The 27,849-nt window shown below is 45.9% G+C and overlaps 1 protein-coding gene across 1 annotated transcript in view; it reads right to left on the bottom strand.

Moving 5' to 3' along the window:
- Positions 1–23,455, bottom strand: part of ADAMTS16 (ADAM metallopeptidase with thrombospondin type 1 motif 16) — a 149,485-nt gene extending 126,030 nt beyond the window's left edge. Inside the window, exons 1-3 of the mRNA XM_072752679.1 lie at positions 23,257–23,455; positions 23,038–23,143; positions 16,573–16,898 (exon numbers count right to left, since the gene is read on the bottom strand). Coding sequence (XP_072608780.1) covers positions 16,573–16,898; positions 23,038–23,143; positions 23,257–23,364 — 540 coding nt within the window. The 5' untranslated portion in view covers positions 23,365–23,455. The remainder of the gene's footprint in view (positions 1–16,572; positions 16,899–23,037; positions 23,144–23,256) is intronic.
- Positions 23,456–27,849: the final 4,394 nt, after the last annotated feature.

Below are 27,849 nucleotides of genomic sequence, written 5' to 3'. Positions count from 1 at the left end.
CAGAGGCCAAAGATCATGTTCAAGTCCTGACTCTGCCTCTCCTCAGATGGTGAGGGCAACTGTGTGGGGGTCCTGGAACTCAGGTCCTATCTTTTCAGAGGATAAACCCACAGCTATTTCCCAGTGCAAAAGTGGCAAAGAGAGAGACAAAGAGACAGAGACAGAGAGAAAGAGAGATTTTAGTGATGTCAATCAAGACAGCAGAATGTATTTCTAAAAAATGGGGGCAGCCTGTGGAAAGCTGCAGAAGACTGGAGGCAATGTGCAAACCCCTGTGCTCGCTGGGAAAGGATAGCCAACAGGTCAAGGGCAGAGTGGGGAGGTCAGAGCAGAGCTGGACAGCCATTGCCTGGGTCGGCGGGGCAGAGAAGTGGGTGACAGTCACAGCATGGGGTGGCCACATGTGTTTCTCATCAGAGGTCATGGGTCCCCAGGGTGTCGTCAACTGGTTCTACAAGCCATGCTTTCTGCACACACTCAGTCCCTCCCAGTGTGTGACTCAGTGGCACCCTTCCCTCTGCACCACTGTAGGCATTCGGCAAATCCTGACAAGAACTTATCCAGTGGACACTGAGCCCAAACATCCACTGTCTTCCCAGCTTGACTCGCCACTGGAAGTATCTCTCTCCCCAACTGGACATTCAGTCCCTCAAGATGGTGCCCCTTCATCTCCAGGTTCCAGGCTGGTCACACCCTGTTTGTGTTAGTCATATTAAAAGGCTTGTATTGATTATTGATCACCTATCATGGCCCTGCCTTGGTTCCAAGAACTGGATGCCCTTATCATCATCAGTAAACCTCAGAACAGGGGCACCCGGGTGGCTCAGGGGTTCAACACCCACCTCAGGCCCAGGGCGTGATCCTGGAGACCTGGGATGGAGTCCCACATCAGGCTCCCTGCAGGGAGCCTGCTCCTCCGTCTGCCTGTGTCTCTGCTTCTCTCTCTGTGTCTCTCTTGATAAATAAATAAAATCTTAAAAAAAAAAATAACCCTCAGAACAGACTTGTCAGGCGGGATTTGGGGGAATAAAGAAATCAAGCATGAACACCTCAAACGTCCATCCATGAGTGACCAGATAAAGCCAGCACAGCCCGCACTGGCCACGGGAAGGCTGGTGCACGTGGGTGGGTTGAGTGCATCCAGAGGAGCCGGAGCAGCCAGACCAAACCCTCGTACAGGGTGAGTCGAGTCCTAAGAAACATGCAGAACACACAAAATTGTTATTCAGGAAGCAGAACGGGCTGCGGGCTGGGGTGGGCACCATAGGGCCTGCGGGTGGCACGGGTGTCCCCGGGGGCAGCAGGAGAGCCCACAATGGGGTTGTGGGCGCGTCGTGCACCTGCTGACCAGTCACCGTCCTCTGCACTGGCCGTCCTAATGTTCTCTTGTGTAAACGGGGCCTCAGTGGAGCTTTTAGAGACACTACACACTGAGCTCCCAGTCAGTCGGAGAAGGACAATCATCATATGGCTTCCCTCATACGGGGAATATAAGAAATAGTGCAAGGGACCGTAAGGGAAGGAAGGAAACTGAGTGGGAAAATCAGAGAAGGAGACACGCCCTGAGGGACTCTTAACTCTAGGAAATGAACACAGGGCTACAGAAGAGGAGGTGGGTAAGGAGATGGGGTACAGGCTGACAGGCACTGAGGGGGGGCACGTGATGGGATGAGTGCTGGGTGTTATACTGTATGTTGGCAAATTGAATTTAAATAAAATTTAAAAATTAAAAAAATAAAGATGCCAGTAAAGAAAGAAAAGGAAGAAAGCAAAAGAGAAAGAAAGAAAAAGAAAAAAAGAAAGAAAAAGAAAGAAGAAAGAAAGAAAGAAACAAACAAACAAACAAGAGCATGCCCCTGCCCGGGTCACAAACCTGGAGATCACAGGGCAGCTCCCAGGCCTATGGAATTATTCATGCTCATTACCAACCCCACCTCCCCAAAATCCAGCAGTTGAAAAGTTTCTAAAGGAGTGTGGTGTATTTCATCAGCAAAGACAATCCCTGACAAGTTATATTTTTTTCTTCACAAGAGAAAACGTAAGAGAATGCCCTGGGGACCAGCTCTCTGTTACCTGTTGGTCAGCCAGCAGTGGCCGTTACCACAATGCTTTGAAGCTGCCTTTCTGTCAATACTCTGCGTGTGTCTCTGGCTCAAGCACAGTGAAAGGATATAATGTCATTAGAAATACTGCTGAGGTGTCCACAAGAAATGCGTGGGACCCACCAGCTGTGAGCCAGGCTGAATTAGGGGGGGCAGCCACTATTTAAAATCTGAAATTTCTGTAGCCTTCCTTGATTAATTTTGGATTAAAAAATGCTTTCCACGTATGTTCTATGTCTCTCTGCTTGTCTCTCTTTCTGTTTTTTTTTTTTTTTTTTTTTTTTTTTTTACTACTAACCCATATGATCCTGTAAGCTGATAACCACTGGAGCTGTGACAGACACATAAGCTCTCCAGAATTCTCAGGAGGAATCAGAACTTTCTGAGCAAGACTGTGCAGAAACACTAGCTACCCCCAACACAGGCACCCAAGTGATTGAAAGCCAGGTGTTGGACACCTAAATTCTCCTTGTGCTGACAAGGTCCAATGTTGTCCAACCCATTAGACTCCAAGGACACAGACAGACAATGTCCCTGGGTGGGGAGATGGGTACATGGGGACAAGGCCCGTCATGTGTTCTGTAATCCAACGGGCATATCTCAGAATCAGGCTCTGACCCTTGCTAGACGGCAGCTGTAGGCAAGTTACATAATCGGTCTTATTCTCAGACTCTCTTACACAAACTGGGAATAAAAGCTCTTCTCAATATGCAAGTACAATGAAATGCAGTAGTGAGGTATGCAATGAATCTGTATGCAAAAATTCCAGGCATACAGTAGGTGCTTATCAGTTATCTTCCCTCTTTATAATGGACCCATTTTCATGTTTTACTTAAAAGCATGAAACTGCATCACTGACACATACATTAACACAAACGTTCCTGTGGGAAAGCAGAATTCACCATGTGTTTGCTCCACAAGAACCAAACACGGACTACAGGTTGCAAGTAGGCCTTTTCAAAATGATGACACAGGGGGACCAGGGCACACGGAGGATTAGCAGAACTGCAGGTTCAGATTCTTCCCCACCCTCTTGTTTAGGAGCTGGAGAAAAGCAGTGGGTATGCTGGAAGAGAGAACAACCAGGTCAACCGCGTTTGCAAGAAAGCATCCCCCTGCCCTGCACTGTCTGCTTGCCAGGAGCACAGGAACCCCGTATCAGAAGACCCGCCAAGCAAGTCAAAGTCTAAGGATGGTTTGCTTTTCCCACGAGAGAAAAAATATTACCAGAAGCTACTGTCTGGGCACGAGCTGAAAATTTAGGCTCTAAGGAGATGATTAACATGACAACAGAATAGGAAGCATGCATGGATGGAGGGTAGGTTACAGCCCTGTGCACACTGGATGCCCTCGGTGGCTGGAGGTTGCATAAGGCCCCATGCACACTGGATGCCCGTGGTGGATGGAGGGTGGGTAAGGCCCCGTGCACACTGGATGCCCACGGTGGATGGAGGGTGGGTTATGGCCCTGTGCACACTGGTTGCCCGAGGCAGATGGAGGGTGGGTTACAAGCCTGTGCACACTGGATTCCTGTACTCAGCTGAACAGGAATTCCCCCACGAGCATCTAGATCGCATGATGGCACCAACAGCCAGACTTTTTGACACTGCCACGTCTGTTTTCCAAAATGTAAGAGTAAACCGTGAGTTACACCGATGGACGCTACAAGGTTCCCCACATGCGCACCGGGTCCACAGCAGCTGGGCTCGGCCTCTCCATCCCCTCACGGAGCCCACGGGGCCACACCTGTGACAAGGGGCAGATAAAAGGGCTGAAGCCAGAGAAAGCAGAAGTTGGCTGGGGCTGACTTTGAAACCGAGATCAAACAAAACTGACCCCTTGCAAATCTCTAAATCGAATCCATTTCATAGCACACGGGCTGACAATGAAATCCGAACTGTGAATAATTGCCAGAGGAGGGGATTAATTTGCAAAGGATACAACAGAACGTGATACCATCTCAAGATGTAACTAACCTTGCTCGGCCCTCCTGGTTGGAGAACGGATATTCTCTTCTGATCGTGTTACTGACTCCATGGCACTTTGATTAAAGTCTCCTTATATGACCTGACTCACTGGTTGGTTTGTATGTGACCGAAGACTGGCTCTCAACAATTTAATTTTAGGGAGGCCTTAAGACATTTTTATATTTAAATGGCAATCTGTGACACCATCAAATTCTTCTTACTAAAATGGTTCACATTTGAAGACATTAGTGCCCACATCAGTTCACACCTTGTGTGTTCCCTATACATCTAAAGGCACAGACGTCCCAGGGACGCCGACCCTTCCTGTGAGGCTGAAGCCATGGGTGCACACATGGGACTCCACCCTGAGGTGAAGCTGGGGTGTTAAGTTTCTAAAGTCTAAATAGGGACAACTGGGTGACTCGGTGGTTGAGCGTCTGCCTTCAGCTCAGGGTGTGATCCTGGGGTCCTGGGATCGAGTCCCACATCAGGCTCCCTGCATGGAGCCTGCTTCTCCCTCTACTTCTCTCTCTCTCTCTCTCTCTCTCATGAATAAATAAAATCTTAAAAAAATAAGTTTAAAATAAATATAAGGAGTCCTTTCATTAGCCTACGTACATGTAAACTTTTACATGACCTAGTCTGTATTTAGAACAAAATTCAGAGAAAACAGTTGCTCCACAAAGTCCCTGCAGCCTCAGCAGCCTGGGGATTCAGTTCTTTCAAGACTCTAGACTGGGGGTCATTTCAAATACGTGGGCATTAGCTATCTTCTAAAAATCTCATAAACTGAGCGGCTCTAGTTCTTCCTCTGGTAGAGGAAGATGTGACGCAGATATTACTCTTGCAGAGGGCTGACCACAGGGAACTTGAAAGTGTTAGGGATCAGTAAGCTCAATTTTATTAGAATGAGTAAGCTCCTAAGCTTCTCCCCAGTGGACAGTAGACTGGATTACTGAAGGCAGAGGTAGGAAATTATGATTGATATTAGACCCAAAAAAGTTTTTAGGTTGTAAATATAATTATGTTATGTACCAAAGCAATATTCGAAATTCAGAATAATGATACTAGATGGTGAAGGAAAGGCTAACTTGTAGTATTGGCCCTCGTAAGGAACACACGATGACTTATGGTTCTGCATATGGCACCCTTACCCGGCAAGGCGTTTACATATTTAAATATTCACGATTTACTCTCCTAATATTTGCACATATACGTGCATGTTTCAGCTGGTCACAGAACTGAGCTGTAAAATAGCCTAGCTTCTCTTCTGGCTTATTATCCTGCAATCCATCATTCTTCATTTTATTACCTAATGATGACCTGCAATGGGAATAGTCAAAACTCCCCCAGCTTCAGTTAGAGATTAATCTCTGCAAATAAAACCAGGTTTTTGGCTCCTCTGGCTGCCACAGGGGGAATGCAGAGTCAAGATGTCAGCTATTCTGGGCAACTTCCTCATTTATGATACCTTATTAAGCACAAAGTCATCTCCCAGGTGTTGAGGAAAGACATCATAAACGCGTGGACATAATCTATGCTTCCAAATGTTGCATAAACACTCTTGTGTTTTAAATCGTTTGCTCGAATGATATGTCTTTTTATCATCCGAAGTGCTTTCAAGTAAATCGCTCAAAAAGCTCTAGTGTAAATAAAATATTTTCTCATTTTATCCCCATTTCATCCATGAGGCTTCTCTGAAGGTCAGTGTAACTCTATCTCCTGGTTCCTCAAGTTGACTTGAACCTGCTTACACTGCAACATGGGCAGTTTCTTTCTTTTTTTTAAAGATTTTATTTATTCGAGAGAGACAGAGAGAGAGAGAGAGAGAGAGGGAGAGAGAAAGAACGTGCAGTGGAGAGGGGCAGAAGTAGAAAGAGAAGCAGACTCCCCTTATTGACTAGCTTGGTTCTGGATTTCAATTTTAAAAATGCTTAATATTTAATATAACAAATAATATAACAAATAACAAAGTAGAAATGGATTTTTTCTTGTTTTATGGTAAATGCCAGCTTTTTATCCCTGTAAGTTTATATAGAATAAATGTGCTGCATCACTTTTTGAGAAGGATTCAAGTTGGAAAGAATACCCTTCCTCAGAAATCCTCATGTGCAATAGGTAATCCCGCTCTTGTCATAAACTAGATAACTAAAGAAGACATGTGTCCAACACACAAAGACACAATTGTGTACTTATGTTCACTCAACAACACATAACAAGCTAAGAGGTGGACAAATCCACTTAGTTCTTTGAACTGTACTCTATATAAATTATATCATATCCTGTCACCTGTCAAATATACTGCAATGTTTATTTAAAATTTGTTTAAAGACTCTCTCTGTCATTAGAGAAGTTACTCATATGGGTAGGTCTGGAAAAGTGCTCACTCGCAGGGGTCCTTTCCTGAGACTATGTGAATGTGAACAGCACTGGCATTATTCTCTTCCTTGCTGTGGAAGTATGTTCCCAGGAACCCAGGAGACATGGATCCATGTGGTGACTGTATGGCAAGTGCATGCTTTCCAAACTCAGAACTGTTTCTAGATAGGGAACGTGGGTGGCTCAGTGGTTGAGCCTCTGCCTTCGGCTCAGGTCATGATCTCAGGGTCCTGGGATTGAGTCCCGCATCAGGCTTCCCACAGAGAGCCTGTTTCTCCCTCTGCCTGTGTCTCTGCCTCTGTGTGTCTCTCACGGGTGGATAGATAGATAGATAAACAAACAAACAAACAAACAAAATCTTAAAAAAACTGTTTCTTGATAGAGCTTTTTATAGTGTCTCCACCCTCTCTCTGGATACTGGAACTGTCTCCAGCATAGATGGAACTCATACCTAAAGCAAGGACTTTTTATCCATCTGCCCACCCATCCATTCATTTATCCATCCACCCATCCATTCATGTACCATCCATCATCCACCATCAATCCATCTATCTGTTTATCCATCCATCCATCTATCCATCCATCCAATTCCTTCCATGGGCCAGGAGCACTGTTGGGTGCTGGAGGTCCTGAAAGGATTCCTGAGAACCATGAACTTAAATGTGGCTTATCATAGTTGAGGGACAGACCCTGCTTTTTGTGTTAAGAGAGAAAACATACAATGTACTCAAGTGGAAATGTAAGGTCAATGGAATGACATGACCTTAAGGTCATCAAGGGAAATATTTTTCACAGACTTTGTGCACTAAAATAAATCACCAACTTTCTTAAACTACATTTCATTTTACATGTTTTTGCTCCAAATTTCTAATGTATTAAGGGTTGAAGATACAATTATTCAATGACAGAAAATCGGGATGATTGGCTATATCACATCATTGCCTATTGAAGCTCTCTGCTATTTTAGAACAATTTTAAAACTAAGGGCAGCCAGTCATTATAGCATCACTATAAACTCTGTAATAGCATGTGGACCTTTTTTAACTTTCTTAGTTTAATTTTTGTTTTAAAAGTGATAATTTTTGAACTATATTGACAATGTATACCTTATTGGATATGTCCATTTATAATCAACTGACAGTAAGGAAAAGAAGAATCCTGCCTACATTTCTTGAGACTATGAATGTGCAAATGAGATATTTTTATTTAGTTTCCCTATAACTTCACAGAAATTATAGAAAAAATAATCTGAAATTAACAGTTTTCACGATTTTAAAATGGTGGATTTACTTGATTTAATGTCTTTAAAACATATGCTGTTTTTCCTTTAAAAAGTAAACTCTTAAGTAAGTGAAGAATATGTTCAAAAAAGGACAAAGGATGATGACTATTATTAGAGGAATCAAAATCAGTAAAAATGATTCCTACCTGGAAAAACAGGGGAATGGAGCATCAGTAGAACAGCAAATGTCTCCAGTGTGCTCAGCCCCCAGCTGCCCTCCTGCGCTCCACGAGCCACGCGTGGGTACGCCGGGGACACTGGGAACACAGCCCCGCTCTGCCACCTCCTCTGGCTGCTGATCCCAGGCCTTCCAGTGATGGGCTGCACGTGGGGCAGGCGGAAGAACGAGTTCCTGCCCCGTCCCCCCCACCTCCGCACTTCCTGCCTTGCCGCCCCACCTCCCATCTCCTTTCTGCTCCTGTCCACCTCTTCCCTGGGCAGCAGTGGCCTGTCCCAGGTTACCGTCACCTGAAGCACCAGCACAAGCCCCCTCAGAGTCCAGCACCAGCTGCCCACCCCCCGCCCCCCCGGGAGCTGAAGCCTCAGCAGGTAGCTGAATTGCAATAATCACAACTTCTTCGCTGGGTGCCCCCCCATCCCAGGGGCAGTGGCCGCTTCCTCCTGCATTTGCTATCCTGTAAAGCTGCAGTGCTCTCTTCTTAATGTTTCAGTGGTTACCTGTTTAGTGCATTGCATTACTTCTCTCAAGTTGTGTGGTTTCTGTGTCCTAAGTGGACCATGATTGATACAGGCAACAGTGGAGAGCGAGGAAAGCACAGCAGGGAAGAGGTTAGGAAGTATGTGTGGAGGAGGGGAAGAGCTGGCATTTTGAGATGTGCGGTCACGGAAAGTGACAGTTAAGAAGAAAATAACTGTCTTGCTCTGGCTGAACCTCAGGCAGGCAGGATCCTCTTACTCTCTGGACTGGGCTGGACTTGCTCTAGAATAGTCACTCCCTAGAAAAGCAGGCTTCAAGTATCCTTGTCCTTCAGAGGATCCTAGACGTGGATTATTCCCCAGAGGAAAGGACCACAGGAATCACATTCCTGCTTCCTCAAGGAGACCCGTTTGGCTGTCGCAGGCAGATGTTGCCGATGGAGGAAATCCTAGTCATGCTGGTTGTGGACATAAGGGCAACTTCTAATGATCGTTTCACCAAATATTCTATCAACCATGAGTGTCCATGTGAGGGCTGTCCTCGGTGGTGTTGGGGGAAACGTCCTGATGAGGACTGCAGTGCTGACCACCAAGCAGAAAGGAAGCCTGCCATCTGTCCCCTCCCCACTGCTATCTGGCCTACATCATTTACTTTTACTTTATTTGTAAAATCTCTGCCAAATATTCTAACATTTACACTCCTTCAACTGGTTCCCCAGTATACGAACAAGTATGAGCATCCAGTGTGATCAGTGCAAACCACCGGGCAGAGAATCTGGACACGTGCATCCTACACCTGCCTAAATCTACCTGGCTTGATGATACCGGCCATGTCACGGCACCCCCCTGAGGCTCAGGTTCATCATCTGGAAAATAAAGGGATTGGAACAAAACTATAGATTTTATAATTAAATTCCTCTAATAATCTCATTTTTGTTTATAATGAATGGTAAGCTAATAGAAAAATCTGTGGTCGCCTCAAGTATAAAAGATTATCAAAATGTTACCTTGATCAGGCTCTTGCTGGGCATGGAGCCTAACATGGGACTCAATCTCAGGATCCTGAGATCATGACCTGAGCCGAAGTCAAGAGTTGGATGCTTAACCCACTGAGCCACCCAGGCACCCTTTACTACGTTTATTCTTAAGGAACTAGCAAAAACATATGTATTTATGCAGTGCTTTCCTCTGGTTCCCCACACTCACGTTTAAATTTCCTAATAACTACCAACTTTGGCTCTACTTCCTCTAAAACCTTAGTTTTTCTATTATTTTATTACATGCCTCCCGAGACTCACATATTTCCAACCTGGTTATCCCATCACCAGCCTTCTCAGGTTGTGATGCTGCTCTTAAAAACTCATCTCTTCTGACCATTCTTGCGCTGGTTTTTCCCTTCTGCTCCTGCTTTATTTTACTGGCTCCAGAATATTTCTCAAAGTATGTTAGAAGTCTGGCAATATTTCAGACAGTTTCCTAGGATTTATTGGGTGCTGCAGAAAAACTCTCAATGACTAGAGTTTCCAGAGAATCCCTGGAGTCTGAGGTTGGGAATCAAACCCACGACAGTTCAAACCAGGGCTCTGGGTAAGTCTCCAACCAAGTGAGGGAATTCTTAAACACAGCAGAGCACTGTGGCATTTACAAGCTTTCCAACATTGTTGAAAGCAAAAGAATAATTCGATTTTAGAGAAGTGATATGTATCCTATGCATTAAAGCTCTAATAAACACAATGCTTTATGTAAGAGGAGCTAAATTTCACACAGATTTTGTGCCAAGGGTAACTGACACACTTGTATTCTTTGGGGGGGGGAGGAAGGAGCTAAAGTGATAATCCAAGTACAGAACTTGCATAAAATCCTTTAAGAAAATCTAATCCTGTCATATGCAATAGAATACATATCTAAAGGAACCTCATTAACAGTTTTGACTAATGGGAGTTTTTAAAAAGTTTGCCAGAAATCTTACCAGAAAAAAAACATTTCTGAGTAAACTAAAAGCTTCAACAGAAAATTCAGGGGGTTTGGCATTAGTCATGGAAAGAAATCATTTAAAATGAGTTCTAAAATTAACTGCATAGTTATTATACCTCAAAGAGGTATAGAGAAAATATAGTATTTTTTTGGTAAATTTGAAATACAAGTATTCACTGCAAGAAAAAATGTTGGCTTATGTTAACAAGAACTTGGGGATACAAAGATGAATAAAAGAAGATTTCTTGAAGAGCTCACCACCTATATAAAAAAACACATCTGTAGGGACACCTGGGTGGCTCAGTTAGTGTAGCGTCTGCCCTTGGCTCAGGTCCTGGTCCCAAGGTCCTGGGATTGAGTTCCTGCATTGGGCTTCCTGCTCAGCGGGGAGTCTGTTTCTCCCTCTTCTTCTGTGTCTCTCCCTCACTTGTGTTATCTCTCTCTCTCTCTCAAAATAAATAAATAAACTCTTCTTAAAAACCCCAAATCTGTAAATAAATAATTACATGATGAATCCATTTATATTTTAAGAGAAGCTCCTACTACACTATAAATGGGGAGACTAAGTTCTGAGAGGACTACATGAGGAGGAAGGGGGCATTGAGGCAGAAACCAAATGAGGAAATCATGACCCCTTACAGGAACATTCAGAGATGATGGCATGAAAATTCATGTAAATGATCCTGCAGGTCCCTATAGGGCAGCAGTAGCCTGGTGATACTGGGAAGTAAAAGTGTTCTGTGGTTTGAAGTGCGGGTTCTCTCGGGTCAGGTTACCTACGCACAAATCCCACTCTTTTAAGAATTATCTTGGGAGTCATCTGTAAAATTGGGATGATAAGTGATCTTGGGCAATGATCTGTAAAATGTGTTAATAAAAGCACCTAGTGGAGATTCCCCAAATGTAAGTGTGAGGGGTGATACAGATCTTCTCTCCAGTGAAATTATCACTTAACTGCTAAAAATATTCTCTCTCTCTCTCTCTCTGTATTACCATTACTCTGAATCAAAAATTGCTCCAGTTTGATTTCATTGAAGAGAAGCAGCTATGCAGGAGCTTGTCCCTAACCCTCCAAAGGTGCTATACTTTAGTAGAGCAATTCATGCCCAAGGGTGTTGTACAAAATAAACAGATAAAAAGCACAATCAGCTAGCAGTTAGCACAGATTTAGGTGGTGTGATACCAACTGCCGCAGACCAGCACAGGTTCCTGGAAGACTGTGCATATGCTCTAGGTTGCACCCTGCAAGAAGCAACATCAGAGGCTGCACGCTACATGGAGAACAGACTTCTCTGAACTAGTCCTGCCAAGTCATTAAACCAGCAAGTGAAAACAGAACAGCAACAAGCCCTGGAGCGGCAGAGTGTGGCCAGTATCTAGAGTTGCTATACAGTATATTCTCTGTGATGCTCAATCCTTAGCAGAAAATTGTGAGACATGCAAAGAAACAGAAAAGTGTGGCCCCTACACATGAAAAGATACAGGCACAGAAACTGCTTCTAAGAGGACCCAGATGTTAGGTTTTATTGGCAAATACTTCAAAGCAACTATTATAAATATATTCACGGCACCAAAGGGAACTACATCTAAAGAATTAAACTAGGTCTAATGAAGATGTCTTCCAAAATACAGAATAAGAGAAATTATAAAAATAATCAAATAGAAATTATAATTAATTTAAATTAAGTTAAATAGTAAAGTTAAAAAGTAATAATATCGCAAACAAAAACTTCACTACAGAAACTTAATAGTAGATTTGAGCTGCCAGCAAAGAATCAGTGGATTTGAAGATAAACTGAGAAGGATGAAAACACATTTGAAACACACAGAGGAAAAAGCAAATTAAGGAAAATGAGGGGAGCCTCAGAAGAATGTAGTACAGTAACAAGCACATCAATATATCCATCATGGGAGTACCGTGGGATGAACACTAAGATACTCACACCTGTACACGTCACAGTAAAAATGCAGAAAGACAAAGACAAAAGGAAAATCTTGAAACAGCCATACAAAAATCCCAACTCCTATGCACAATAAACTGCAAGAAGATAAACAGCAGACTTCTCCTGAGAAACGACAGAGGTCAAGAGGCAGTGGATGCCATATTCAAAGTGCAGGAAAGGGGGAAAAAAACACTAACTAAACAATGACAAGAATAAAAACAAACTATCATCCAGTGATCTCTATGCAGCCACCCAAATCCACGTGAGACACTGCTTCATACTTGCCAGGACAGCTGTAAGAAAAGGATGGACAAGAGCTGACCAGAATGTGGAGAAATAAGAATCCTCATACATTGTTGGGAGGATACAAAATGGGAAAGCTAATGTGTAAAACAGTCCAGAAATCCCTCAAAACATGAAACATAGAACTTCCATAGGATCCAGCAATTACACTTCTAGGTATAAACCCAAGAGAAAACTGTATGTCTACATGAGAACTTGTACACACATAGCACCGTTATTGACAACAGCCAAAAAGAGTACAGACAGTAATATCCACCAACAGCTGAAAGGATAAATAAAAATGTGGTATATATGTACACTGGATTATTATTTAGCAATAAAAATAATGAAGTTTTGATACATGTTACAACATGAACATTATACTACAGGAAAGAAGCCAGTCACAAAAGACGACATGTTGCATGCTTCCTTTTATGAGACATTGCCAGATTAGGCAAATCTATAGGGATAGAAAGTAAGGTTCATGAGGTCTAGGAATCATGGGGGTTGGGGGGATGGAGATTGTCAGGGGTTTCTTTCTGGGGTGATGCACAGTCTCAGATTAGGTGTAGAGAGGTTTGCACAACTCCAGAAATATACTACAAACCACCGAGTTACACATTTCCAAGGGGGGATATCTCTACAATGTATGAACTACATATCAAAAAACTGTCTTTTAAAAAAACAGTACCTATCTGTTAGTGTGGTCATTAGGCTAAGCAACATAACAAACAGAGGGCTATTCGCCAAGTATGTGGCACATAATCCTCGGTAAATTAGGGTCGCTCCTTCTGCTACTGTCCTGGCCATCACTGTTTCCCACACCGTCACCAGCAAACATTCCTGAAAGGCACCTGCTTTGCGATACACCTTCGCATGCCTGTGCTGGGTGATCACAACAAACCTGTGATGTCAATCAGGTAGAGACATAAGAATTACACACACTGCTATTTATTTATTTATTTATTTATTTATTTATTTATTTATTTACCTTTTAAAAAAATAAACTTACTTAGTGAAATAAATATTTTGAGTCAAGATACTTGGTGGCAGTATCAGGACTACTTTAGAGGTCTTTCTAGAATTAACAGATGATGCAATAGAAAGTTCTGTGACCTTGACAGATGTTAGCAGTCTTTCCTGGGGCATCCTATTCCTCCTCCAGCAGGAATCACACCCCAATTCTACAGTGAAGATTCAGCTTGGACAAAACTACTCCAAAACCCTACATGGGTGCTGCCACGGGTGCCTGCAAGGCAGGATGACACACCCTCTCTGCAATTCTTGGCGCCCAGTTGTGCCCTATCTCATCACTGCAGTGACACTGCCTGTTCCCTGTCTCTCTCATCAGGCAACACAGATCTGAAGCTCATTCATTATTCAAGAGAACATCAGGAAAACACTCATTTTAGTTTTTCAAGAATATTTATTTCCTATAAATAAGACCATCAGCTATGCTGATGTTCTTCAAATCCATTGTTAGAGCAAAGTGCTCCCAAACACAAAAGCAGAGAACCAGTGGAGAAAACTAACAATCAGATTGGAAACTGCATTGTCTCACAACTGTCAACCATGTTCTCTAGCTGAAGACATTAAACTCTTCACTAAGCAATATATTTTAACTTACAGGTGATAGTCTCATACTGTAGGTGAGATCAGGAGAAGAGAATATAGATTTTCTTCCCTCCCCACCAAAGATGTTTTCAAAATGTTCTATCCACAAAGATCTACAAAAGGATGTGAGGGACAAGAGGGTAAACCAAAGAGAATTCTACTGACACCTGACTGCCGGTGGATAGCTGGGTCAATCATAAACACTGAAGAGAAAAAAAAAAAAAGCTTAACTGAGATCTACCTGGGATTTAATTAGATTTAAAAAAACAAGAACAATAAGAAAAAGAAACGAAAAAAAGAGCCTTCCTCTAATGTGAAAATATGCCATTTTTCTTCATACCTTAAGAGATTGGAAAGATGAGCCATGAGGTAGCCATCAATCAAGAAGGAAATAACAGACTTGGCAGCTACTTGAGGGACAATCCCATTCAAAATTTTTTATTATCTGGCTAATGACAGAGGACTTCTTATCATCCTTTTTGCTCCTTTAAAATGCCTTTGATTTGTCCTATCATATGGCAAATGCCCTTGGACCTCACTCGTAAGTCTAGTTGAGGTCACGTCTGTAATGATCATCTACAAAATATCAGTGAAGTTAAGTTTAGTGTACTTGGAAGATTAATGGTGGAAACATACAGGTTTCTATTCCAGGGATCAAGATATTAAATTCTAAGGTTCATTATCCAGAGGAGACTTTTTTTCCTGCTTTTTATCACTTCTTTATCTTACATGCAGTTGTCACTTACAACTTGTGCCGTTAACTCCTATGGAGATCAAAGAGAATCAGAAATCTCAAGCTCCTGCCAGCCAGCTCTGCTCATGGGATGGACTCCAGGGCATGGCTCAGCCATCGGGAGAGCCTTGGCTCACAGGATCGGGTGTCAGTGAGCCTGCACCCCCGCTGGGTTAATAGGAAGCACCTCGCCCAATCACCACAAACAAATCCAAAAATATGAGCTCTGAAGGCACGGCACACCTCCCTACCACACAGATGGCTGCCATTTCCGGTCTCAGCCTTCGTTAAAGAAAGCCAAGGAAGAGATCTCTTCCTTTGGTGCATTATATGAAGAGTTCTTGCCTTCTAATTAAGGAAGATCTGTTTTTCTTGGGAAAACATGGAAGAAATCAGCCACACTGCCTTCAATCATAAAAATTATACCAAAAAAAAATCACCACTTTATCCTTGTCCAATCCCTTTTGTAGCCATTCTTAAATCAAAAGCTCTTTACAAATTAGGGTAGACATAGAATCAGCGCATTCCAGATTCCCCTGAAAAGCAGGTGTTCACAGTTCTTGAAAATGTTTAGCAGGATTTAGTATTTGCATGTATGTAGAATTTGAAGGGACTGGTGACAAGTAAGTGCCCCTTCAGCATCCAGTAGCCGCACACGCGTATACAAAATCTTTATAAGATGCAGAGTCTGAGTTCCCTCTTTCCAAAGAGAGAAAGAAATTTAAGAGAGACTTAAAGCATTTTCTAGAAATGTAATAAATGCTCAAAAACCTGTTTGCCAAACCTTTAATATGGTCAAGACCTTCAAAGGTTTTGGGCACACATTTTCACCCAGCTACTGAAGTCATTATCTTGTGCATCTGTGTGTGACTGATTAATGTACTCCAGACCCTAAGCATCCATTTTTTTCTTCCCTAACAATATGGAATTATTTAAGAAAATTAAAAGACAAGGCATTAAGATTTCAGCTTGGGGCATTTTCTCAACGGGGCCAGCTGCTCCTTCCTGAAGGGTCCCGGCAAAGGGACCACCAGAAGCATTCAAGTGATGTTCGGTGTCTAAATCAGATACTAAGAAAATGGAGAAGGTACCACAGAATCATCGGTCTGGTAAGAACTGCATCACCCGGACCTGGATTCATCACCACATTTGGAATGAATGCCCTAATCTGTAAGCAGGTGATCCTCAACAGAATGGTGGGGGTAAAGTGCTTCTAGGCATCTGATCAAATAATCCACCCAGTCAATCAGCTTAGTACTGTTGTTCTATTCAGAATGAAGACATCTCTGTAGCACTAGCAATGGACCAGAAAGTTACAGTGGAACCATCCCAAGAAGTTCCTGTCTTCAGACCTGGCCATAAGGTCTAATTTTCATGCTGGCATGCTCTTCCAAGGTTCTTGTAAAACAACAACAGAAGCGTGGGCACATGCACTACTGCCAAATGGGCCAAAGAAGGCCGCACAACATATTTTAGACAGTATTACTTGGAAAATTTCTCCTGCTTTTACAGACTGAAGAAATTTGTCCTGCAATAATGGAGGAATCAACTAAAATCTCTCAAGGGAAAGCTCATCCCCCTGCCCTTCACACCCCACTGACCCTGACACCTCACTACAGGTGGCAGGAGCTGTACTCACCAAACCTTTGCATGTTGAGAGGGCCACCGTGGAATTTTTGTGGGATCGTAAAGAGCCTTGATAAAAACAAAAATCCTCAGGCGAGAAGGCATGCACAGATTTAGTGCCTCCCTTCCCCAGTGTCTGCACAATAAATCCAGGAGCCACCAGGTTGCTGGAAGCTCTCAGCTCCATGTGGAAATCATGCCTGAAACCTTTCAGTCGGAGATGGAGAGGCTCCACTCCAAGCTGGGCAAGCGCCCTCTTCCGCCTCCGAGGGTGCGTGATCTCATGGGACAAGAAGTCTCCATTGTGGTCAACTTCATAGGGAGACACCAGGTCATATTCTGAAAGACAAAGAGAAGGTGTGGCTGAGTAGGATCAGAATTCTGAAAAGAATCGGGGAGTCTTAGAATATAATACATTACATCATTCAGATGCCAGTCTCGGAATATCATCCATTGCCAAATGATAGGAGGAAATTTCAGCATGGAGTCCACTTCAAATCCATGCTCTAGGATGTGCACAATCAGAGTCAGAAGGGAAAGCCTTCAAAGTGGCCTTTAGTGAAGTGTCTGCTGCCCCTGATGTGCTATTCCCAATCCAACAAAATCTGATGCTCCAAAGGAATAAGTGATCACAGATCAAAGAAAACAGAAAATGGGCTTTTAGGATTATATTTCACAAATTTTACTTTGCACTCATGATAAGATAATAATATATAATCAGTTATGGTTCTAAATATTCTTTTAATTGTGCTTTTTGTTTTTTTATAGAAATCTTCATTGAGCTGACAAGAAATTTTAGCTTGAAGATGTCAAGGATTTCTCAGAAAGCAGTTAAAAAGACAACTATGATGGGCATTCTTTGCTTCTTCCTATTTTAATATTTAATTTTTAAGTCAAGGAATCCCACAAATCATATGCAGACATATCCAAAATGCTAACGTGTGGGAATGTTCCTGTGTGGTCTGCTCCCCCGACTCCCACCACTTACCTGCTCATAGGCCTGAATTCCTGACACTCCGTCAGAGTTTACCACCCAGGATCTTCCCCCAAGCACACCATGGTCTTCTGCTCACTCCAATTCACAGTATGCTAGCCTAACACACATTCAAATAACTCATTTTTTTGAAATGTCAAGAAGCCTCCAAGGGGCTGTCAGATTTCAGGGCACCCACACAGGCCTGCAGAGTGTCAGCAGCTGACCAGGAACAGTTTTACCTCCGGTGTACACCTGAGTTCTCTCCTTCTCTGTGGAAAGCATAGAAGGAAGCTATGTAGCTCCTTTTGTTACCAATCTGTGCCATCAGGATGCTGTTAGGGGCTCTTAGGGCCCTTTTCAACTTTAATGAGAGTTGGACATGCTTCTTGGAGTCATAAGGTAAAACACAAAAATGGCATTTGGTCAGAAGGAAACAGTATTTAGATAATTGCTTTTTCTGGAAAAAAATCAAGTTTTCTTTTTTATTTTATTTTATTTATTTATTTATTCATGAGAGACACAGAGAGAGGAAGAGACATAGGCAGAGGGAGAAGCAGGTTCCCTGTGGGGAGCCTGATCCCAGGACCCTGGGATCATGACCTGAGTCCAAGGCAGGTGAACCTGCCTTGACTCAACCTGACTCAACCACTGAGCCAATCAGGTGCCCCCAAAGTAAGCTTTTCTTCACAACTAATCTCTTTCAGGGCAGGTGTTCCTGTGCCATCAGGGTTTGGGAAAGATCACACTGGAATAGAACTGGCAGCCAGCAATGATCAGAAATGGCACATGCTGGGTCTGGTTCAGGAGAGGCAGAGAAGGCTGCAGATGGTTAGGCCCAGCCTGGAGCCCACCATGCTGAAGCCTGTGGCCAGGTGCATGGCCAGGGCCGGGCAGCCAAACCAACTGAGTGGCAGGATAAACGAGGCCATTGCTCTGGCCTCAGCGACCCCAAGGAGGCCATCTCCTCTGAGCAAGAGCTTTCATGGCCGACCCTTCTGGGCCCCCTGTTGGCCCAGGTGCCTGGCCCCACCATACAGGTATCCACAGGTCCCGGAAGAGTAATGGGTGAGCTGGGCCACTCGTAGCAGGTCGTGGCAGACCACCTGACAACCAACCACCAATATCTACGTGGAAGCAAGGCATCTGTGTCACAGAGGGCAAAACATATTGGGCCTATTTCATATTTTACTTAGGAAACCAATAAAGTAAACAAATCTGGTTAAACTGTAGGCAATGACAGGGGAAAGGGGGAAACAAGTCAGGAATTGGCTGGTCTGGTGTGAGGATACCAAGCTGTTTTGGGCTGCTCTGAGACACAGGTGAGGAGTGGACACCTCTTTACCTTGGGTTCCGCCCACCACCATCCTCACCAGCCCCCCACCCCACCCCCGCTTCTTGGACTAAGGAGAGGGGCTGGTGCAAGTGGCAGTGGTGTCCCTTTCACCCTGTCCTCTGGGGCTCTGGGGGACAGCTCGTCTCCCCCTCACCCCAAGCCCATTTCTATTGTAACAGAGGTTGTGGACTCTTCCAAACACTGGCCAAGCAACAAATTTATTGCACATAAAAAATGATTACCACTGAAAAAAATCAAATTGTTTCCAGATGATATAAGCCATATTCTTATGACCTTTGTTTTGGAGGACATATAATATGTGTCCTTTATCTGGAGGGGACTTCTAATATGTACTCTCAAAATAGTGACTGATAAGGCTCTTTTACATAAATACATAAATGCTAGACAACCAGCTATCTGAGGGGAAAAAATAAACAGCCTGCTTTACTGCGTTTGCCAATTCCCCTGGTGTAAGACTCCCAGGGTCACTGATCTCCATTACCAACATGATGTCACTCAACACGGGGCGGGGAAGAGATGCCCAGAAGCACACCAGTACACACGCAGCACCTCCCGCACACAGACTGATGTAAATAACATCAGGCGCACAGATGATGGTAAAATACAGATGGTAGAAATGATTATGCAGGATGAGATTTGCCTATTTTAGCTTTGTTTTTAATAGGACTTCTCTCACAGTAACTTTATATATTTTCATTTTCAGTGACCAGCTCCACACTACTTAATGGAAAGTAATAATCAGCTCTGAAGAATGGTATGTGCTGGCCCCAGGCCTCCAGCTCCTCAAACAGCAAAACCATCCTATGTGATCAGTGACCATCCGTTCCCAAGGATGATGAAGAAAATGCGTGGTGGAAAAAGACCTGTTTTTTCACTTTAGTCTACTGGTTCTCAACTGGAGCGATTCCCCATTAGTCACAAAGTGGGAGGGCGACGGTGGTGCTCCTGGAATGTAAGGACCCAATCCAGGGATGCTGCTGCATATTCTTCAATGGCCAGGAGAGACTCTCTGAAGAAGATATTAATACTGCCAAGGTGGTGAAACCCTGATTTAGTCAGTCCAACAGCAGACCTTCCTATCAAATGTGTACTCTTGGTTTTGTATAAATGAATGTGAAATAAGTTCATAGCTAAAGAATTCAATGAATGAACAAAATAAGCATAGCAACTCATCATACACATGTTACTATCTGGAAATAAATCGATATATAACTGCAGGAGACTGAAAAAGTTTAACCTTTGAGCTTATGTTTTAAGATTCTAATCCCCACAACTACTGGCTTGTGATTTCAAGAAAAATATGGTGTGATTCCTAGTCTTTGAGAATCTTATTTTTTTTTAACTTTTTAAAAAAGATTTTATTTACTTTTTTTAGAGAGAGAAAGAGAGAGCATTCATGCTGGGGGAAAACAGAGGGAGAGAGAGAGAGAGGGATAATCTCAAGCAGACTCTCTGTTGAGCATGGAGCCTAATGTGGGGCTAGATCCCATGATACCCAGATCATGACCTGAGCTGAAATCAAGAGTCAGATGCTCAACCGACTGAGCCACCCAGCACTCCTCTTTGAAAATCCTTCAAATAAGACCCGTGTCCTATACACACTTGGTTAAGGAGGGAAACTTTATATATGACTGCTCCAGGCAGTGGCCAGAACTTCAAGAGGTTTTCTGACCACAGCATCAAGTCTATGAACACGTTCTGGTTTCAGAGTGAATGCATGAGGTGTAGACCACCTGAGCCTGCAGGGCTGGTTCCTACGAGGTGCACAGAGCAGATTCCGCCCCTTGCATCCTACCCCTGTACTCAGTGAGATCACATCCACAGCTTGAAAGCAGCCACGGTGTGAGTATTTACCCCATGGGAACCAGAAAATGTTATAAATCCAGGCTCTAGAGAGCCTGTTGTTAAAGCCTGACAAGCACAGCACGGGGGATTCTGAAAGAGACTGCGCTGTCTCATGTTACCCGAACGTTTGAATGTAAATCAATATATCTTCCAATGCACACACACAAACAACAGGTCTATTATGAACAACGAAACACATTTCTAAAGAACTTCCAAATCTTGCCCTGGAAGCGTAACTTATTCTAGAATTAAAAAGCTAACAAATCTGTGATACATCTTGGCTCTTAATAGGAGCCATTATTTTTATTCCAAAGGCATATTTGTAGGAAAAGCATTAAAATCCCCTATTAAGGAAAAACAATTCAGAATCGGCCAAAATGAAATGGGTGTACTTAATGTCTGAAAATAGTTTAGTTATCCGCTGTGGCCTCAAGAGTAGAGGGAGTTCTCCTTCCTGCTGCATAATTGCTTCAGACACTGAGCAAAATTGGCAATCACGGTTTGAATTATGCATTCAACAAAACTTAGGGCCAGAAAGAGTGATTCCAAAGCCAATTTGCATAACAGATACCTAGATATCCAACATACACTGACCCCAGCAGCACATAAAGCGCTCTACCCTGGTTCTACTGTTCTAAGTAGAAATAGGTAACCTGCTGGGCAGAGTCTTTTCTCTGGTGGCCTGAAAGCCTTCAAGTTGACACCTGCTCCCTCAACCTAGCCCTGCAGAATTCAAGACCTAAACCGCACAGAGGGCAGGTATGAGCCTGGAGTGTGTCCACTGAGCCAGGACTTCACCAATGATGGCTCACACCTTCTCCTCCAGTTTCTGACCAAGCGAGGTATGCGGTTGTCATGGCAATGCTAGGCTTGTGACACCAGCTGAGGTGCCAGGTGATCTGAGGCGCATGCCAGCCAGGCTGGCGTCCAGCTCACAGAGACTCCCCGAGGCGCAGGGGAAGCACCCTTGTGTGGGCAGGCTTCAACTTCTCCTCCTGGAAACGGTTCTCTGTCTAGAATGCTCTTACCTTAAAGAAAATTTGTTTTCTGTAAACTGTTATACAGTACTCTGAAAATGTCCTGAGACCTTGAGGAATTTTCGTGATTTTCAAGAACTAGAATGTTGACCCAAATCTCTTTTTTCGGAAGTGTGTGTAGAGGGACAATATGACGTGGATGATCATATTGTAGGATGCATCCCCAGGGAAACATGAGGGCAGACAAGGGCTAGCCGAAGAAGGTGACCTTTATTATTTTTATTTTAGAAGGTGACCTTTAAATAGATAATCACCTTTCTCTAGCAATTACCCAAGGAGAATTTGCAAGTATTTCATATCACTTACTTCTCGCGCCCTCTGGTGGTGGAAAAGAAGGTCTTCCGCTCCAGCCTTCGCCTACCTGCCCCTTTATTCATACACTGTGCCTGTAACTCATTCAGTAGGACCGAATTCAAATAGTGCATGTTACACTCCCATATTTATAAAGGATGGGAAACTACATTCAAAAATTCTGAATTATTAACTTTTCTAGAATTTCTGCAAATACGTTGGGGGTAACCAAACCTCGTTCTCCCTCTAACATTCTGACACTTGATATGTCGATTGATTGTTGCCAATGTCGCACAGGGCAAATATCAAACAATTGCCAATGGATTGGGTTCAGATAAAAAGCTCTCAGCAACTGACACCCCACAGGTGCCCCTCCGCCCTAACCTCCATCCATTCCCTGGAGACCTGAAACTCACAGACGCTGCTTGCCAACAGCACAAGGAAAACCACGCACTGCAAATGGCTCAGACTTGTACGCGGAATCCTGGTATGAGATAACCGCGGGGCTCAGGGTGTCACAAAAGGCTAATAATGAGGCATTCTCTGCACAATATTTCAACTGCGTCCCAACTTTTGAAGAGCATCCGTCTTCATGCTACATGATAAAGGGCTGAGCAAAAATGGCTTTCTTCAGTCCCCGCTCTGTAGTCAAGGCTCTACAGAGAAGCTGCAATTTAAAGAGCCTGAGGAGGGTCAGGAGGGGGCGAAGGGGTGGGGAAAGTAGGGAGCGCCTTTTGGTTTCCTGAATGCACTTAGTAAGACCTCTGGATTACTCCCCGCTTTTTCAGTTTTCTTATTCCATACGCATGCCTTGCTTTTTCCCGTCCGCTTACGGTAAGAAGCCGGTGCGCGCTCCTCTCCACAAGGGAACCAACACGCGGCAACACCGGCGGGCGGGCGTCCTGGGCGCTGGCCCCCGCCGCGAGCATCCCAGCGGTGCGCTGAGGACTCGAACCCCCGTCCCCGCTCACTTACCGCCTTCTTCCAGCCAGTCGGGCCGCGCGGCGGAACCGGGAGGACGCCAGGCGCTCGGGCTCCCCGGCGAGGCCGCGGCGGGTCCCACGGAGCACGCAGGTGCCTGCTGGAAAACAGCCGCCACGCCTCGGTGAGACCGGCCCGGAGCCCGTCCGCGGGGTGGCCCGTCCGCGGGGCGGCCCGTCCGCGGGGCCCCCGCCCGCCCCTGCGGGGACTCACCTGCACCGCCACCTGCGCGAGCAGCAGCGCCCACAGCGCCGGGCCGCCCCTCGCGCCCCGCGCCCGCCGCCCGCGCTGCGCCCCCGCGGGGAGACCGCGCGGCTCCATCCGGGGCGCTCGAGGTGCCCGGGGCCGCGGGAGGGCCCCGGCCGGCGGCTGCTCGTGGGCGCCGGGAGCCGGGCCGGGCCGCGCAGGAGCCTCTCCGCGCGGGGTTAGCTCTGCGGCTCCTCCGGGCGCGCGGGGGGCGGAGTGGCGGCGGCGGCGGCGGCGGGGGCGGGGGCGGGGGCGGTGCAGGAGCCCCGGCCCGCACCGTGGGAGAGCCGCGGCGGGAGGAGGGCGGGCGAGGGGAGGGGGAGAGGGAGGGGGGGCAGGGGGGAGGAGAGGGCGGCGGGGAGGAGGGCGGGGAGGATCCCGTGGGCACCGGCTGGAGAGGCGGCCCGCAGGCTGGGTGTGCGCGTGTGCGCGCGTGTGTGCAGCTGGAGCCACGGTCCCGGCGCCCTCCGTACCTGCAGCCCCGCTGCCCGCACCCCCAGGGCCGACCTGCGCGGCCTGGGGCGCAGACACCTGCGGCCGCTGGGTGCACAGGGGCCCCGCGTGTGGGAGATCGAGCGCCTGGCAGCGGCGCCCAGCTTCGCGGCTTCGCGGCGCCGCGCGGTTCTGAGTGTACAGATGTGCGTGGCGCTTGGATCGGGAAGTGATGCGAGGCCAGAGGCTGCAAGAAGCCACGTGTCTCTCCAGGTCCGTCCTGGGATCCAGGGGTGCTCCTGGCCCCGGGGCGGGGCGGGGGGAGCGGCCACCCGCCCTGGGGAGCCTGTGTGCCCGGCGCGGGCGGCTGGGTGCCTGCGGGAAACCAATCCGTGAGGAGGCCTTGGGGTGAAGCATGCCTGTGGGCCCCGCTGGGGCCTGGGGGCTGGGCTGCCGAGGGCCCCCGGGAGCTGCAGGTGCTTGACCACTGGTCTACTGGTCTGGCAATAAGCCCAGCCAGTGTTCTAGGATGGTGTGTGTGGACGTACGTGTGTGCGCCTTTAAATGTGCGCGTGTCTGTGCCTCAGTACCCGCCTGTGTGTGCATGCGTATGCACTCGCGTGTGAGTGCATGTGTGCTAGTGCATGTTCTCACCACGTGCCTGTGGCCACTCTGCTCCGCCAATGGCTCCTTTACTCCCTGGCCACTTACCTCCTGCAGGTCCTGTGGTTCTATTGTCCTTCACATTCACTTTATCCCAGATTTGCCTGTTTTGCACAGTTTGGAGAGGAAAGTGGAGAGAGGAAAGGCGACTGTGGTCTCTGCTCAGCTGCTTTGCTCTGCTCTGCTCAGCTGGCTTTGAACCTGCAGACATCTCTTACCTCTGACAGTCCTGAAGTGCCAGATACCTCAGGCTTGGATGGCAGAACCCCCAGGCTGGCAATGGCTGGCGCTCTCTCTCTCTCTCTCTCTTTCATGTGTATTTATTTGAAAACCCTCCTCAAAGTGAAAACAGTTCTAAAAGGCCTGCCTGCATTGGGGGTGGTCTTAAAAACACCTGCCACCTCCCCTTGCTCCAGCTCCTGCGAGTGTCTGTTTCAGGTCCCTGGGCAGGGCAGCACGGGAGCTCACCCTGGGGAGAATCGGAGACTGAGGTTGGTTGGGCAGAGCATCCGGGTCGGGCAAAGTTCCTGCAGGAGGCTGCGGTTCCTTCTGTCCTGAGTACAGGGCATCGCATGCTTGAGAAATATGAATCTCTAATTATTTCTAATTACATTGAATGTAACCAGCGAGGGGATCAGATTTTCCAAGTTCAGCTAAGATCACATGAAGACACCCAGGGGGATGGATAGATAGATAGATAGATAGATAGATAGATAGATAGATATCCATCGAAAGAAGAATGGATAAAGAAGATGTGGTCTATGTATACAATGGAATATTCCTCAGCCATTAGAAACGACAAATACCCACCATTTGCTTCAACGTGGATGGAACTGGAGGGTATTATGCTGAGTGAAGTAAGTCAATCGGAGAAGGACAAACAGTGTATGTTCTCATTCATTTGGGGATATAAATAATAGTGAAAGGGAATATAAGGGAAGGGAGAAGAAGTGTGTGGGAAATATCAGGAAGGGAGACAGAACATAAAGACTCCTAACTCTGGGAAATGAACTAGGGGTGGTGGAAGGGGAGGAGGGGGGGGTGGGGATGAATGGGTGACGGGCACTGAGGGGGACACTTGACAGGATGAGCACTGGGTGTTATTCTGTATGTTGGTAAATTGAACACCAATAAAAAATTAATTTATTAAAAAATATATTTTATATATATATATATATATATATATCTTTAAACAGATGGAATGAGAGAAGAATGGCTGGTATAAAAGGATTCTGTTTAAGGATTTTTTGTTTTCTTTTTGAGTAATACTTGTTAGATTTTTTCCAAAATGAACGGGGAGAAATTTAAAAAAAAACAGCAGAGCCAGGCAATAGGTTCCAGAGTGCTTTTAATGGGGAGCACTCCCCAGCAAGGTTCTGTGACTCGGAGGGGTGGCCAGAGTCAGGGAAGTCCCACCCGGGGTTGGGGAGTGTGGGGGTTTTTAAGCCTTATTGGTTCCTGTCCGGATCCAGGTGGGTCCCTTTCCAAATTAGGCAAGGGAACACCGTGTCCCTAGGTGATTGGCTGGGGGTGGGGATAGTACAGACGATGGGGGGGGGGGTCCCCACCTTCCCGGGGTGGGTCCCTGGATGGAAAGTTTAGGTTTCCCATCTAGGCTTTGATTTACTGGAGATGATGTGGTGGTCATGGCTGCTTTGGTGGGTCCCATCTAGGCTTTGATTTACTGGAGATGATGTGGTGGTCATGGCTGCTTTGGTGGGAAGATCAGCCATTTTGGCCCAATTAGAGATGTCCGCCATTTTGGGTGCCCCTGTCTCTCAGCCAGCCCAACAATACTGAATGAGTCTCTTTCCATTGTGAAGAAACAATGTCCTTTCCAGTGATGAGCCTTTTCCAGTTCCTTTGGCTGCTCACTGAATCCAGGGCTCATCCCAGACTAGGAATGTGTCTGGATAACTCGGGGAGCAAATTCCAGCCTGGGGTCAGGCTGGGAGCCTTGAGGACGGAGCCTGGTGAAGTGGGTATAAGAATGGCCTGGAAGGACGCCTGGGCGGCTCAGTGGTTGAGCTTCTGCCTTTGGCTAAGGTCTTGATTCCTGGGCCCTCGGTCCCCACAGGGAGCCTGCTTCTCCCTCTGCCTGTGTCTCTGCCTCTCTCAGTGTCTCTCATGAATAAATATATAAATAAATCTTAAAAAAAAAAAAAAAAAGAATGGCTTGGGAACAACGTGGAAGGATGAGATTTGTGATTTCTAGTAAGATACTTATAGTTGGTCTTTCCATTTTAGGCAGAGCTCCTAAAACCCTTGGAATTTCCTAAGTAGAGAGCCACAAAGGTGCCTTTTGTTATGCTAATAAGGTGACTTTGCATCCAGTGAAGGGAGCTGGTTGCTTGGAGCGCCAACCTGGGGGTCAGAATGTGAACTTCCAATCCCACTTCTGACCTCCTCACTTCCCAAGGAAGGGGAGACTGACTGGAGGTTTTGTTCAATCACCAGTGGCTGATGATTTAATCACTCATGCCTATGTAAGGAAGCCTCCATAAACCCCCCAAAGGGGCGGGGTTCAGAGAGCTCCACGTTGGTGAACAGGTGGAGAGGCAGGGAACGTGGAGCATCAGAGAGTGTGGAAGCTCCTTGCGCTGCCCCCAGACCCTGCCCCATGCATCACTTCCATTCCACTGTTTCTGAGTTATATCCTATTAAAACAAACTGGTGATCTAGGGAGTGAAATGTTTCTCTAAGTTCTGTGAGCCACTCTAGTAAATTAATTGAACCTACGGAGCAGGTCCCTTGGATCAATCTATAGCCATCTGATCAGAAGCTCAGGAGACAGCCAGGTTTGAAATTGGCATCAGAAGTGGGGGTGGGGGAGGTCACTGTTACCTGAGCTGAGGCTGGGTCAGCTGGTCTGGCCCCACAGCACTTCTCTGAAAAATGCTTTATGGGCCTACAAGTGGCAAAAGTACCTGCACAGTGTGAAATAATACCACAATCAGAAACAAGGGAAGGACATTTTTTATGTAAGAAGCTTTACATTCGTGGAGTGAGAGGTTAGGACAGGGTGTGTGTCTTGTGGGTGATCTGAAGTTGAGAGCTCCCCTGAAGTGTGGCTTAGTACAAGAGTTAGGAAATCAGAAGATGCTGGAGGAACCGCTCTTGCAGAGTGGGTAGCAGATGTAATGCGCAGCCCCTGCATTTCCTCCAGAGACCCTCATGAGTCCCGGAGGAACCTCAGCAAGTCAGCCTGCTGGGGCTAAGAGGACACCTTCAGTCTCTGGGTCCAAGGATCCTTCCCAAGATCTTTCCCAAGAAGCCCCAGAGCTTCAGAGCTTCAGTGTCTGACTCCAATGCTGAGTCTGTTCCGGAACCTGGTCTCCTCCCTCACTGTGAGACTTGACTCTTGGAAAGAAGCAAAAGGGAAATTGGGAGCCAATGAGACAGACAAGCTTCGATTCCTAAATTCAAAACGTGGCATTTATAAGTCCCTTTCCCTTTGTGACTAAA

This window comes from Vulpes vulpes, chromosome 3, assembly GCF_048418805.1.
Source record: "Vulpes vulpes isolate BD-2025 chromosome 3, VulVul3, whole genome shotgun sequence".
Lineage (NCBI taxonomy): Eukaryota > Metazoa > Chordata > Mammalia > Carnivora > Canidae > Vulpes > Vulpes vulpes.
The sequence above is the reverse complement of the archived record's forward strand: the minus strand, read 5'-3'. Positions and strand labels throughout refer to the sequence as shown.